Genomic DNA, 15082 nt, shown 5'->3' with positions numbered 1-15082 from the left:
GGGCCGAGTCCAGCCCTGTGCCGAGAAGGTGCGCCTGGTGGGACCTCTCAATCTGGGACCTCTCAATCTAGCCCCTCATTGGACCCGCGACACAGGTGAAGGAGATATCACTGCTCTTCCTTTTTACTCGAAGAAATGAAGTTCATCAGCATTTGTCAATCTCCTGTTCTGTGCCTGGACCCAGAGATGAGTGAGAAGCAGCCTTTGCCCCCTAGGGTCTCCTCAGCAGACGGAAGAGGTGCCTATCAGTAACCATTACACAAGCCGTCTTCAAAAAGTATTTTATTAGATGTGCTCTGTGCCCAGGCCAGCTACCCCACCCAGGCAGGAACAAAGCTCCCATCTGTCTGGAGCAGCACTAAGCCTTTCTCAAGGATCTGTTGTGGGGGTGTTGTGTGCTCCGGACTGTGCCAGACTTGGAACAAAGAAAACTGGCACCTCACAGCCATGGCTCTTGTGTCCATTGTGCAAAAGGGCTTTCCTGTGCTTCGTCCCGTGTCATCCTCAGAGCCACACTGGAGAGGGCAGGGGTGGGAAGGGGGCGGCAAGGGGGAGGTCCGAGGGGTCAGGGCAGTGCACAAGGTGCTGCTGGCAGATTTTCTCCCCATGGAGAGCAGAGAGGGGTGATGGGATCGGGAGCTCCTCATTCCAGGGGCTCTCCTGCAGTGTGGGTGCTTCCGTGTTGATGCTGACGTACTTTCTGTTGACTGTCTTCCCTTCCCAGTAACTGTTACCACCCTCACATCCTGTCTTCTACCTGAAGTGAGATGGGCTAGAGAAACAGGCCTGCAGAATCGGAGCCTTTGGGCCCAAAGTCTCCCAGTCCCTGGGGGCTTAGAGCCATGATAGGAGTTTTGTCCAACTCCGGCACCAGCCCAGTCAGTCCTTCAGGTTGGCCAGCTGGGATGGGACTTCCAGGAGCTTCCTGGACCAAGCGCCCCCGACTCCAAGCTGCATGTAGCTCCAGCTGGCTCTCGTGCCTCCAAGCCTTTGCTCAGGCTGTGCTGTGCCCTCTACAAGCCTGCCTCCCCACCCCAGTCCAACCGGCAAGGCCCCTCTCCTCCTTCACGGCTCTGCTTTTAAATGCTACAGTGCCTACTTTGGTTTTGCTGGCATTATTGTGTGCTTACTAAGGAACAGCTGCTTGCAGAGAAAGTTCTAGGCATTATCTCATTTAATTTTCATATGAGGTAAAGTACCATTACGTTACCCGACTTAGAACTGAGCAGAGAAAGGAAAAAATTACTTTGCTGTATAGATAGGAAGACAGAGATGGAATTCTCCCAAGAGAGACTTGAGATCCAGAGCTGCACTGCAGGGGTTCAAGTCCCAGCCCTGCTACTTAACTAGCTTTGTGCCCTGGGCAAGTTCCTGCCCTGGGCGGCAGTTTCTTCAACCAAAAATTGGGGCTGCTTACCTCTTGGTGCTGTTGTGAAATTGTGGATTGATTAACAAAGTGTTAGAGCAGTTCCAGGCACACGCAGCAAGTACGCAGTATAGGTTGGCTGTGATAGTTGTAGTTGTTTTTATTGCCATCTCCTAGGGCAGAATTATTCCACTCGGTGCCAGTGATGGAGATGAGCTTTCCCCCTTTCCTTGGCTTGTGTGGGTGGAGACGGATCTGGGCTTTCCAGGTGGGTCTGGCTTCTAGCCCTTTGTGGGGTCCTCCTACTGACAGGCTGCTCTGCCCCTCGGGGCTGGGGTCCCTGTCCCCAAGGGGCTGCTGTGGTGCCCAGAGCAGAGTCTGAGTTTGGGGATTTCAGGGGTCCTATGTTCTAGTCCTTCTGCTACTGTTCACTGGGTGGCCTTGGGAAGTCCCTGCCCTTTCTGAGGCCCAGGCCACGTACCTGGCTCTGCTGGGCAGAGACGCATGGCAGACACACTGATGGGGGCTCTGAGGCCTTTAACTGGGTGGCCAGTCCCCTAGTTCTAGGGCTCAGGCTTGGACTGGGCCTTAGGAGAAAGATGGTCCCAGCCAGCCGGCATGTCCTAGATCTCAGGTCTCCTGCCTCAAATCTAGTTAGCAAGACTCCTATCTGACCCCTAGTTTGGGCCCTGGGCATAGGAGCCAAGTGTTTCTCCCTGTGGGTGTCCACCTGCCTGAGCTCTGGGGCACCCTCCTCCCTCCTGGCCCAAAACCCCTGTTCCACGAACAGCAGTGCCCTGGTCCCGTGCCAACTGCTCCAGCTGCTTAGGTCTGGAGGGGAGCGAGGAGCAAGGTCCCCCCACGGCTGGCCCTCTTGTTGCCATGGTAGCAGTTGCCTTGGAAGCCACTTCCCCGGAGTTTAGCTTCTGAACAGTCTGGGAAAGCTGCCCGTCCCCCAGGGGATCGGTGCATTAATCACGCTCTTTTCCAGGGTCCTCACCTCTCAAGGAAAATAAACAGAACTAAACCACACTGAGGCCTTCCACCCACTCTTCCTCCCCACCCCAGGCCAGCCTTGGACTTGGCACCTCTGGGAAAGAAGGAGCAGAGGCAGGCACTCCAACCCCGGCCTTGCCCAGAGACAGAGATGACCCATGGCCTATACAGCCCCCGAGTCCAGAGGCCTGGGGGACCCAGACTTCAGCGAGGAGGGCTCTGATGCTCGCAGGGTGGGGAACAGGTGGGGTGATCAGTCTCTAGTGACTTGGACCTCCATCTCCTTACCTATTGTAGGAAACACATCACCCAAGGACAGGCTTGTATTTTCTTTTTCACAGATGAAACAGCCTATATTGAGGAAAGAATTGGCAAGCCTTCCTCTCTATATTTCTAATCAATGGAAGAGTGGGCGTCACAAAGGTTTTAAGATAACCAATGGATGAATGGGCATCCAAAGGTTTTAAGAAGCCTTTAAAGACACTCCCCTGTCGTGATGGAAAAAATGGAGGCCTTGACTGAACACAGTGCCTCCCTCTGATGGTGGGGTTGCCAATTCCTCCCACCTCAAATAAGACAATTTAGAAATTCAGAGACAAAGAAATGCTAGAGTACTTCTGAGCTGAGCCGGGAATCTGGACACAGGTTCTGTCAAGGTCTCTGGGGCAACCCTTCCTTTCCCCATGCCTCAGTCTCCCCATCTGTTCTATAAAGGAGCTTGCATGGATTTGTAGTTCTGTGATCTTGTAACTGATAATAGCTTCATGTGTCTCTCCTCCGTATTTCCTCCTCTGACTTTGTGCCCTGAGGAATTTACAATGTCAAAAAAACAAAAACAAAAACAAAAACCCCAAACCCTCTAATTTAGCTTTGGTCTCCAGTTTTTAGAGGTCAGAGTATTCTTCTGGAAGCTGAAACTCACAATGTGCAGGCCCTCCTGACTCCAGCCTCTGCCATCCCCATCCCCCTTCACCAGATGGGCGAAGTGAGGTTCAGGCGGTGGAGTGGCTGGCCCAAAACCCACAGTGTGAGGTGCCCGTCTCGCTGACGGCGTGGGAGCCGCCCTTGGCTTTACACCCTGCCCAGCCTGAGTTATGCAAACACTTAACGGGGGTGAGGGCTTTGAGATTCCCAAAGCTCAAAATCTCAGAACACATTTTCATAAACAATTATTTTGACAGCTCCTTCTAAAACTAGTAAGTGGGGGGGTCAATTATGTGTGACAGAGACATGGGCTGTCATTTGATGCCTAATTAGAGGAATAATCAGACCTCATCCTGGAGAGAAGCACAGAGAACGTTGGCAGCAGCCGCTGTAACTGGGGAATGCCCACCTCCGGGGGCTTCCTCTTCTGGGGCCCAGGGACACAGCCTGGGGCCCCCTGGTGCTCTGCAGTCACCCCTCCTCTCTATGTACCTTTGAGTTCACACCTGTCTTTGCCTCAGGCTTCTCTCCAGCCTCCTGGCAGTGCCTTCCCTCAGCTGAAGCTCAGTCAGGTGACCCTGGCCTTCTCAGGCCCCCACCCCCACCCAAGAAAAGCCCCTTGTTAGAGGCAGAGGTCCCAGGGTGCCTGTAGCCTTCCTCTTTGAGGACCTGAGGTGGTCGTGCAGGTCTAAGCCCTCCCTGAACTCTACCTTGTGTTCGGAAGCCTCACCCGAGTCCCTTCTAGCCATGGCATTCTGTGGAGCTCACTCTGAGTCTGCCCTTGAGGGGCTCACAGTCCACAGAGGAGACAGAGGATGAGGTCAGATGGTGGGCACTGCAGCATGGGGGACACGGGAGCAGCAGTAGGCAGCACCACCTCCCCCACCGCCCGCCTCAGGCATGGTCAGGAACAGCTTCACAGAGCTGGGGCTGGCCAAGCAGGGTCCTGCAGGAAGGAGGCGCTCTCCAGACAGCTAAGCAGACATTCAGCAGAAGGCAGCAGCAGAGAAGGGGAAGAGCGAGGGGCAGTGGGTAGCTATGGAGGTGGAGGACCTTGGCCTGGCTATGCTGGGTGGCAGACATCATCACGGAGACAGAGGCACACAAAGAGAGGCCAGTGGGGCCAGTGATGGGACCCTGGGAACAGTGCCCAGGTGCCTAGGTCCAGGCATAGAAGCAGGCCCAGATTCTGGGATCGGGGAGGTCCTTATCCACAAAGGCCCAGAGACTGCAGTCAGTGGCGAGGGCTGTGTCTGGGGTGGGATAGGGCTACAAATGCCCAGCCTCTAACTGGTGGGTACTGCAAGTAGGTCAGATAGGCCGGGCAGAGGAGGTCGAGAGGTGCCAGCCATGTCCCTATCTCCTGACCCCAGCTGCTGACACTCCACCCCTGCCAATCCTCTCCCCATATTTATCTTCCTCCTATCTCATGCCTCCCCACCCCTGCTCTTCCCTCTCAGACCCCTACCAGGGATCCCTCCCAGCCCACTGGCAACTAAAAGGGGGGTGGGTACCAAGCCTACTTGAGGAGAAGGAGGTCCCCTGAGATCAGCCTCAAATCAGGACCCCTCAGCCCTGCTCCCCTTAGGAGACCAGAGGTTGACAGGCTGGGGGGGAGGAGCAAGGGGGCAAGCGTGAACCTCTTTTTCTCCTCCTGTCCCAGTCACTGTTCTGGCCTCTGAGCCTCCTCTAGGCCCCCTGTGTCTCATGCTTGTGCCTGTCTCCGAGTCCCCGAGCAGAGGTCTCGTGTGCCAAATGGCCGAAGACAGCAGGGTGGGCCCTGAGCATGTAGCCGGAGAGTCTCCTCGCGTCCCTGGCCGCTAAACCCCGCATGAAGCCACCAGTCCACCCTGCCCCCTCCAGCAGTGGAACCCGGGCTGCGTGCCCTCGTGGGCATCTGGGACAGGTGGCAGCTCGTGTTGCAGTCTCATGAATAACTCAGGACCTCCCTGCTGTCCGCTTCTCCGAGAAACCTGTGTCCCCTGGACCAACCTCCCCCACCGCTTTAAACTTTAATAGGCCAAACTTTAATAGGCCAAGGCCCAGGGGCAGCCAAGCAGGTTCCAGGGAGCTAGGGCAGGATATCCTGAGCAGGAGAGCTCAGGCTAAGCTCTCCCGAGAGGAAGCTAACAGGGGAGAACCCTGTACAGCAGGCCCGGCTCTCCAGAACTCTGGCAGCCAAGGCAGGATGTGGCCAGGCAGGAGTCCCAAGAGTGGCCTCCACATTCAGGGGCCTTCCGGGGAGGAAGAGTAGGCTGGGGCGACCTGGCAGGGATCCTAGGTCAAGGTGCGGCTGGGGGCCCCTGGGAGAGCTGTGGGATAGGGTTACTAGCCTCGACTCTTCCTGCCCAGAAACTCCCACTCTGAAGGTGGAGCTCCAGCAAAGATACATCCAAGAGGACGGAGACCTCCAGGGCTCTCCTGGGGACAGGCCCCCCTGGCAGCAGACGGTACCCTGGGTAGGCCTGCATGGACATCCCCATCAGCAGCAGAGACTTCCGCTGCCTGCAGCTAGCCTGTGTGGCCCTCGGCCTGGTGGCTGGCAGCATCATCATCGGTGTGTCCGTGTCCAAAGCTGCAGCCGCCGTGGGTGGCATCTTTATTGGCGCCGCCAGTCTGGGTGAGCAGGTGCTGGGCTTGGAGGGGGAGCGGGGGGGCATAGTCAAGTGAATGAGAAATGGAGGCAAGGGTTGGTTTACTAGGAATTGGTTGGGGACCATAGAAGCTAAAGAGATGTGAGCAAAGCAGCCGTCGGGGGCGCAGGGAGGCAGGGGAGGGTTGGAGTAAGCTTCCTTCTGCCTGGGGTAGGGAGACTGGGAGAAGGGAGCTGGTCGTCATGCTCCTCTCTGGCTGCTCCCCTCTGGCCCTCTAGTCCCAAGCCCTGGGCTCTTGGGTTTTTGGTGGAATTCATAAGCCTGTTGAGGGTGGGTTGACAGGGGCAGGTAAAAGAGGACGGGGGTCTCAGTGGGACACTCTGTGAGCCAAGAGAGGATCCAACTCAAAGCGTTTCTTTTTCTCTCCTGGTATTTCTTGGCAGGGCATCTGTCTATCTGTCCAGGCATCCATCCATCTCTCTATCTGGGCCAGTCCCACTGATATCCCTGCACTGATGCTGAGTGCTGTCCCTCCCCACTCCACCACCCTGGGCCAAAAGCAGAGCCAGAAGCACCAGAAGGGTGGGTTCTTGGCATCTGTACCTGCAAACTCCTGCCAAGAGCCACAGACACTTGGTCTGGGGATGAAATGCAGGTGGGCAGGGCAGGGTCCACTCTTCTGCTAAGCCATCCACAGGTCTGGGTGGGAAGGAGCATGCTAAGAAGCTCCCGGGCTTGGGGCAGACTGGGGCAGAGGAGTGGTGGTGGTGGTGATGTAGCTGGGCCCACTTCCAGCCAGCTGAGAACATGCTTAGCACCTGGGAAGGCTGGAGCCGGGAGCCCGGGCTTTCACAGCCTGTAGCCCCTTCTCCAAAGAGGCACTACTCCCTGCCCCCTCTTAGGGCTGGGTGATGGGGAGCCGCCCCCCTAAACTCCCGCAGGCTCACATTTACGCACTCACAGTCCCAACCTGCACACTCATGCTCCTCCCATGCCCATCCATATCACCCTCATAAACCACCCCCAGGCTCACAGCCTACCCACAGCCCCATGCAGCCTGCACTAACCAGGCCCCTTCCCCATCACAGAACCCCTCTGTGTCTCTCTTCTCAGGGTTCCTCATCTTGGCCTACCCCTTTCTAAAGGCTCGGTTCAACCTGGACCACATCCTGCCCACCATAGGTGAGTCCTCTCCCCAGCACCCAGCAGAGCCCTCTTCCAAGGACTGTTGTGTGAGACCCATTGTGTGTAAGTCTGTGGCCCACTCTGGGGCAGAACTGAGACCCTGTGTGTGACTGATCCTGGCTGTGTTAGTTGCTATGTGTGTGTGTGTGTGTGTGTGTGTGTGTGTGTGTGTGTGTTCTGGCATTGCCATGACTACGGTGTAACAGACTCCAGCCTGTTGCCTGCTCCAAAGGTGCCTGAACCAGCTCAGAGCACCTAGAACTCCCATCTCCCCAGAGGGAGCCTCCAACTCCCGCAAAGCCTCCGAGATCTCCAGATAAGCGCATTTCATTCCTGAGCCCCCATAAAAACCCTCTACCTCCCCTAAGACCTCAGGACCCCTGTATAGCTCCTCAATTCATCTCAGCTCCCCACATACATGCTACCATCTCCATCAATCCTGGGGGGCTTTCCATATCCCTAGTTCTCCTCACGACCCTCACCTCCTCCTCAAAAAGTTTGCCATCTTCCCCTTCAAGGGCCCATTTCTCCCATCTCCACTCCCAAACCAGCCCAGATCATGTGAGAGGCCTAAAGGAATGTGGTGGAGTGAAGACAGCAGCAGGGATGGAGATGAGCCAACAGGCAGGTCTTCCCTTCCCAAAGCAGGACTTGATCTGAGAATGGCTTAGTAACCAGGGGGCTTGGGGTGATCTTATCATGCAGGGAGCCTGAGAATTCACCCCCACCCGGGGCCAGACCATGGGGAGGGAAGATCCAGCACCAATGGCAATAAAGAGGGTAAGTTTTTTTTTTTTTAATTTTTTTTTTCAACATTTATTTATTTTTGGGACAGAGAGAGACAGAGCATGAACGGGGGAGGGGCAGAGAGAGAGGGAGACACAGAATCGGAAACAGGCTCCAGGCTCTGAGCCATCAGCCCAGAGCCCGACGCGGGGCTCGAACTCACGGACCGCGAGATCGTGACCTGGTTGAAGTCGGACGCTTAACCGACTGCGCCACCCAGGCGCCCAAAGAGGGTAAGTTTTAAAAATTCCAGAATCCATCTTCCACCTCTGCTCTCTGGCTGAGCAGCTCTGGGGGGCCCGGGGAGAAGCCTTGAGGGACATGCAGAAGGGGTGTCTCCAGTCACCGGGAGCCAGCAGAGTTAGCCAGTTCTTCCATGTGTTTGGTCAAAACCCTTCTCGCTCCAAGCTGAGCCGGGCTCCTGTTTGACCTCAGGGCTTCTCTGTTGTGCCCGGCATGGACACTGGGACCGACCCTTGGTCCCATGTCTCAGTTTATATTTTCTCACTCTCTTCTCCCATGATGGAATCCAACTCTCAGAGCTGGTAACTGAAATGGAACATCTTCCTCCTCCCCTACCTCCACACACTGGAAAATTCTAGGGCAGGAGTTTCTCAAAGATGGGTCTCGCCCACAGCATCTACTGCCAGTGGTGGGATGCCTAATCCCAGCAAAAGGCCCCATTCCAGACCCTGCTCCAAACATATATTAATTTGTTCCATTCTCAAAACAGCCACATGAGGGAGGTACTGTAATTAGGCCCACTTTATATATGGGGCAACTGAGGCACAGAGAGATTAAGTAAGGCAGCTAGGAAGTGTTGGGGCCAGAACTGAAACCAGGCAGTCAGCCCCGAGTCCTGCCTGTAATTGCCCCCACCATGCTGCTGTCCTCTTGAAGAGCCATTCTGACCATCCGTGCCTCTTTAAATTCAGCCGAAACTGTCCCTGGGACTCCCCTCTCTCCCCACTGGTCCCTCTGGGTTGCTCTGATCCGGAATCTGTCTACTCAGGCAGCCCTGTGCTGGTCTCTTCCCCAGGAGCCCGAAGCAGCCTGTCCACTGTGAGCAGAACACTGGAGAAGCTGAAGCCAGGGGGCCGGGGAACTGCGGAGGGCTGAGGCAGGGCTGAGGGGTTACCCCCTACCCTCCCTCCCTCTCTGCCTGCTACCCTGATCTCAGAGCCCTCCTGGGTCCGAACCAGAGGTGAACCAGGCCCTGGAGACACCAGACATGCATTCGCCTGAGCAAAGCTCTTGAAAATGGATCCCACGTGGCCAAGAGCAGGGCCCGAAACAAAGGTGTCACTGGAGGTTCCACAGGGGACCCTTGTATCAGGCTTTTGATGTGGATTTTCTCTCTGGACTGCAGCTCAGCAGGCTTCCCTTTTTGATCTACTGACTGGTTTCTCTGGAATTGGGGGCCAGAGGTACCTCAGGCCCTTGCTCCAGCCTGGCCACAGAAATGAACCACAGGCTGACAGGAGCCACAGACAGGATCCCCTCAGCCCCTGAGGCTTGGCCCTGGGCTTCTAGAGCTCACTGGCTAGATAGAAGGGCTGGAACAGATTCTTTCTGGATATCAAAAACTTTGGGCCACTCCTTAGGTACAGGCTTTCAGCAATAGCAAACCAGACAGGAGCATGTCCTAGACAAACAAAATAGTCATGCTGGGACAGGGGCCCAGGTAAGGCAGTGACCTAGAGGCTTCCAGGAGGAGGTGGCTCCTGAACTGAGTCCTGTCCTGAGACTCTTGTGTGTGACTCCACCATCCAAGGCTTTTTGTGATCTCACCCCAGACAAGACCTCCAGCCTTCCCTCTTGTCCCCTACCCTCTCACTGCTGCTGAACAATCTCAAATATTCCAGCCTCCACGCTTTGTCTTGTGTTCTCCTGGAGGCCCCCCACTCCTCTCTGCCTATCCAAAGCCCTCACCTTGAAAGGCACAGTTCCAAGGATCCCCTTAACACAACACCCTCCCCATCATCTTCCTGCAGCCCGTGCCTCTCTCCCTCCATGGGGTCCAGGCAGGCTGAAGTCTCCTTTTTCATAAAACAATTATTAATCCTACCGAAACCTACTGTGCGTTGCCCTTTTCCAGCTACTGTCAGGGTACACAGTAGGTGCTCAATAAATGTTAGTGGCATCAATTTAACACAAAAACAATTCCCCAATCTTTCCCTGGAGAGTCACGTCAAGGCCCCATGTATCTTTGTGGTTTGGGGCAAGGAGGACCTGGCCCACGTGTGTGTGGCTATGCAGAAAACATTGTGCCTCCCTCCACACCACTCCTCACTCACCCACACCCTCAAGGTGGAGCAGGTGTTTGACCTCTACAGAGACATCTGCTCCATGTGGCCTCTGTTCATGTTTGTGAGCAGAGGACAAGCTAGGAAGAGTCTCATTCTTCAAGGACCAGTGCAGATGACACCTCCTCTCCGAAGCCTCCCCTGACTGTGCTGTGCTCCCACAGCCCATATCATTCTGAGTGGTCTTTGTCACCTTCCTCCTCTCAAGAGCAGGGGCCAGAGGATGTACCCAGCAGACGTTGCAAAACCAAACCAAAAGTGGGAGAGGCCACTTCATTGTACGGATGGGAAAGCTGAGGCCCTCCAGAAAAAAGGACTCATCGAGTCCCGCGGTGAGAGGTTGTGCAGCCAGGCCTTATAGTCAGGGCTCCTCTCTCCCCACCCAAGGCTCTACCCTCTGCTGTCCTTGGCACAGAGACCAGCTCCCTGACCAGAGTGGGACAGACCTCCACTCATAAATGCTGGCCAGTGTGGAGCCTGTGGTTCCTCCAGCCTGAGGGAAGTCCCCCTCCTTCTATTTCCCTCCCCTCCACCTCCCTCCTGCCTGATCACTTACCCTTCTCCACTCCCTCAACGTCATTATCATCAACATAACTTGGGCCCAGCGGCCCCTCCTTGCTCAATAAGGAAACCCTTCCTCCTGCCCATCTTTAATCCTTACCTGAAGCACCCTGAAAGATGCCCATGGGTGGAAGGGATGGGAAGGGGGGAAGTGGAACCTGGGCTGTGGGGAGGGTGGTAGCCCTTGGCCCACCACCAACGCTTCCCCAACACGATCTCCCCAAGGCAGGGCTATTGTATCTTCAATGCCTGGCAGAGCCCGGCACAGAGTGGTGTGGGGATCAGAGCAGAATAAAGTAAGGAATGAACACATAAAAAGGCAAGGGCTATGTCCACTGGGGAAGAACTAGGCAGAGGTCCAAAGGACCCTTGAAACTGTGGGAGTCTTCAGGGCCTGAAACCCCGAGACCGCCTGTCCCCCAGTCTAAGTGAATGTCCAGATACATCCTCCCAAGTGCATACTGCACCCCAATTCCCCCACCCCCTCAGCCTGGTCACAGGAGTGGTCCGTGTGGAGCTCATGCCTTCTCCCCCTTTGGAAGGTGAGTTTGGGCCAAGTAGGCAGGGTGGTGTGGTGGGTAGTGTTAGGGAGGAAGTGCCCTCTCACCTCTGAGCAGCTCCAGAACCCTCCAGTATTTCAGTGGGAGTGGATGTGGGCATGGACAGGTCATTGGACCGAGCTCTTCCAGTGGTCTGTTCAATAAATGAAATCAGTTCTGTCTGACAACCCTCAACGTGGCTGTGCCTGGCTGGCCCCACAGAGGGTAATGATGCTGGTGCTCCAGGAAGAAAGTTGGAGGATACAGATCTGGACACCTGATCTCACCTGCTGGTTTGGGGGTTTAAGGAAGCCAACCTGAGGGAAGTGATGTCCCATCTGCACTCTGAAGGTTGAGCTGAAGTTAACCTGGTGAAGGGAAAGTCCACCATGGGTCAGAGAACTCACTGAAGTGGGGAGTGCTTGGTCCAGGCAGCCCCTTGGAAGTTACAGCCCTGCTGGCCAACCTGGAGGACTGACCAGGCTGGGGCTGGAGTCTGGGGGTGACTCACATCCCACCTCTGCGTCCACAAGTCCGGGGGCCGGAGTTCTGGGCAAGAGGCTGTGGGGCTTTGCGCCTCAGTTTCCTCATCAGCCAGAGAATGAGTGTAGCGCCGCCTTCCCAGGGCCACTGTCAGGAGGAAGGTTGCCTGGCACGTGGCTCACATCGCGGAGGGTTTATGAATGGATGAGCAAATGAATGAAGACAGAGGTTGGAGGAGATGCTCTTCCAGCTGAACTCCAGGTTCTGGAAATCAGCATCTCAGTCTCCCACCCAGTCCTCCCTCTCCATCCTTCGCCCCCCACTGGACCTCTTACAGATCCCAGTGGGACACGTGTGTCCTCCTACAAGGGGCTCGTGGCCACACCCGATCTCGAGCGCGGGATTGGTGGGCGGTGTTCTGGGAAGGGTGGCTGAAAGCAAGCCCCTTCCCGAGAGAAGGCTCCCTGCCCCCACAGCCCCACCCCCGTTCCCTCCAGGGAAGGTGGGGAATCCGTCAGGGGCTGCAGACGGAACCCGCGCCACCTACGTCCCTCGATCCAGAGTGAGTGGCAACGTCTGCGTCCGGCCCCGAAAGTCCGGGCTGGAAACCGCGGGGGTGCTGGGAGCCCAGGGCAAGGTGCTAGAAGCCGCGGAACGTAGAGGAGGAAAGGGGAGAGGGGCGATGCGGAGAGGAAGACAGGAGGACGCTCCGTGAGAACGCCGCTCCACCCGGGAGCCCAGGGGCCCAGCGGCGGCTGCGACGCTGCGCGAGGGGCGCCCCGAACCCGCCGCCGCACCTCCCGGCTCGCCGCCGCGAGGGGCGGGGCCCGCCTGGGGGGCTGCGCTCCCCACCCCCACCCTCCGTGCCCCCCCGGCCCCTCCTGCTAGCCCGGGGTGCTCAGAGAAGCGTCCGACCACCGACCGGCCCAGGCAAGTGAAAGCCCCACGAGTTGGGGGCGGTTGAGGAGGGGGCGGGGGTCAAGGGGATGAGACCGGCGGGAGAGGGCGGCCAGGAGGGGAGTCTTTAGGGAATGGAGGCGATGCTCCATCCAGCCCGAAACCCCAGCAGAACGGAGTAGTGCCCAGACAAGGGGTCAGGGACCTGTAGCCTGGGACAGACTTCCCAGAAAAGATGAGAAAGAGAGGAAAACAGGAGAAGGGCACATGCAGCATGGGGTGACTGCATTGGGCCCCCTCTGCCTGACCCTGATCTCTCCCTGCTCTGTAACTCCGTGGGAATTTGCCCTAGGACCCACCTCCAGCCCTCGCCCAGCTGACCGCCATTGTTCCCAAGGCCCAAAGTGAACAGGAAGTCAGCATAGAGAAGTGGGCATAGAGTCACTTCAAAACCAGGACACAACTTCAGCCAGGTCACGATCTCGCGGCCCGTGAGTTCGAGCCCGGCGTCGGGCTCTGGGCTGATGGCTCAGAGCCTGGAGCCTGTTTCCGGTTCTGTGTCTCCCTCTCTCTCTCTGCCCCTCCCCCGTTCATGCTCTGTCTCTCTCTGTCCCAAAAATAAATAAACGAAAAAAAAAAAAAAAAAAAAAACCAGGACACAGGTGAAGCCAGGAGACCCCTGTGACCAACCTCTGTCTTCATCGTTTGTTTAACCAATATTCCCTGGGCACCTGGGGACAGTCAGGCGCTTCGCTGGGGACTAGCAGCAAACAAGATGAGTATAATGCTGGTCCTCCAGGAAGAAAGTTGGAGGATGCAGACCTGGACACCTGATCTGGCCCTGCTGATTTGGGGAGTTAAGGAAGGTTTTCTGAGGGAAGTGATGTCCCGGCTGCACTCTGAGGGTTGAGCTGGACTTAGCCAGTTGAAGGGAAAGTAGACCATGTTTCAGGCACAGGAAGCAGCGTGTTCACTTGGCCACACGTGGTGAGTTCAGCTCCACTTGAGCAAAATCAAGGGGGCGGCCTGGAGGAAGCCAGCCAGGATGGCAGCAGTGGGGAGCCCAGGAGAGATGTAGCCACTAGGGAGACATGGAGGAGGGGGATGGTGGGGCAGCGGTGAGACTGAAAAGGAAGGGATGGGTTCTAGAGACACTCAGAGGGAAGAATCTGCGGGGCCCGGTGATGGATTGGGTTGGCAAAGTGCGGTGGAAAGCCTGAGGGAGAAGGAAGAGCGAGGATGAAGCCCGGGTTTCTGGCTGGGAGTCCGGGCTTTGTGGGAGAAAATGAAGTTTAAGGAGACTGTTTCCAAGAGGAAACACTTTGAAGAAAGGAATAGAGTGTTATATGGAGGCAGAGGTGGGGTGGAAGGAGGGTCTGGTTTTGTTTTAGGACAGGAGAGGCGTGAGTGCATCCAGGAGGAGGTGCAGTCACAGTGAGGGAGGCTGATGAACACCGATTGGGAAGGGGGAGGTTTCCCTACAGCCTTGAGGGCCTGAGCGATGCCAGAGACGTGCCAGCTGGTGATTTTCTTTTCACCTGTGTGGCTTAACTGGGCACAGACTTGGAGGAAGCAGAAAGCCTGACCGATGCAGGGTCGAGACTTTGCTAGGCAGCTCTGGCAGAAGGACAAAGGAACAGGTGAGGCTGCAGGACAAGGTAAATTGCAGGGGAGTAACTGAAGTGACGTAGTGTGCAGAAAAGGAAGTGGAGATTAAAGGCTAATGGAGAAAATGCTGATAGTTCCAGGCCTGCACTAGATCAGAGAACAGTCACAGCAAGAGACAGTACAGAGTCACAGTGAAGAGCACAGGTTTAGAAGACACACTGCCTAGGTGTGAATCCCAGATCGGCCACATATTGTCACCATGTCTACGACAAGCAGTGCAACCTCTCTGAGCCTCTGTGTCCCCATCTGAAAACAGAGATGGCAAAAGCATCTGCCTATAGAGTTGTTACGGGGCTTAAATGAGATGATATATAACATATATAAAGGGCTTGAAAGAGTGTTTGGCACATAGTAGGTGCTGTACTGGTGTTTCTATAGTGGTAGCAGTGAGGTTATGGTGGAGAGTAGGAGGCTCGTGGTGATGACAGGGGTGATGAGGGCCAGAGTTGGTGAGGGAAAGGGTCACTGGGGTGGAATGGGGGAACTGGGCACTGGAGATGAGGAGCCAACCAAGTAGGAGGGCACAGGGTAGGGCGGTTGTGCCAAGGATGCTGAAGTCTCTCAGCGCTGGGACTCAGACTGGAGGGCAGGAAGGGCACGTCCACACCAGGGAGTCTTTAGTACCCCCTTCTGCCACCCCTCCCGCTAGCTCCAGGCAGCTGAGTTGCATGGAGTGGAGGCACAGGCCCAGACTGAGGCTGGAGATCCAAGTCTGGCCTGCCTGGATGCAGACTTGGTTTGATAACCACAGAGCTGTGATTGCTGCAGAGTCCTGTG

At 56.2% G+C, this 15082-nt stretch overlaps 1 protein-coding gene across 1 annotated transcript; it reads left to right on the top strand.

The window, feature by feature from the left end:
• The first annotated feature begins 13 nt into the window (after nucleotides 1-13).
• On the top strand, nucleotides 14-11452 carry KNCN (kinocilin). The gene is made up of 5 exons (XM_030326642.1): nucleotides 14-238; nucleotides 5639-5906; nucleotides 6994-7062; nucleotides 7771-7845; nucleotides 8891-11452. Exons 2-5 carry the CDS (start codon nucleotides 5756-5758, stop codon nucleotides 8968-8970), a joined length of 375 nt encoding a protein of 124 aa, XP_030182502.1. The 5' UTR covers nucleotides 14-238; nucleotides 5639-5755; the 3' UTR covers nucleotides 8971-11452.
• Nucleotides 11453-15082: the final 3630 nt, after the last annotated feature.

The sequence above is a fragment of the Lynx canadensis genome, chromosome C1, assembly GCF_007474595.2.
Source record: "Lynx canadensis isolate LIC74 chromosome C1, mLynCan4.pri.v2, whole genome shotgun sequence".
Lineage (NCBI taxonomy): Eukaryota > Metazoa > Chordata > Mammalia > Carnivora > Felidae > Lynx > Lynx canadensis.
The sequence above is the reverse complement of the archived record's forward strand: the minus strand, read 5'-3'. Positions and strand labels throughout refer to the sequence as shown.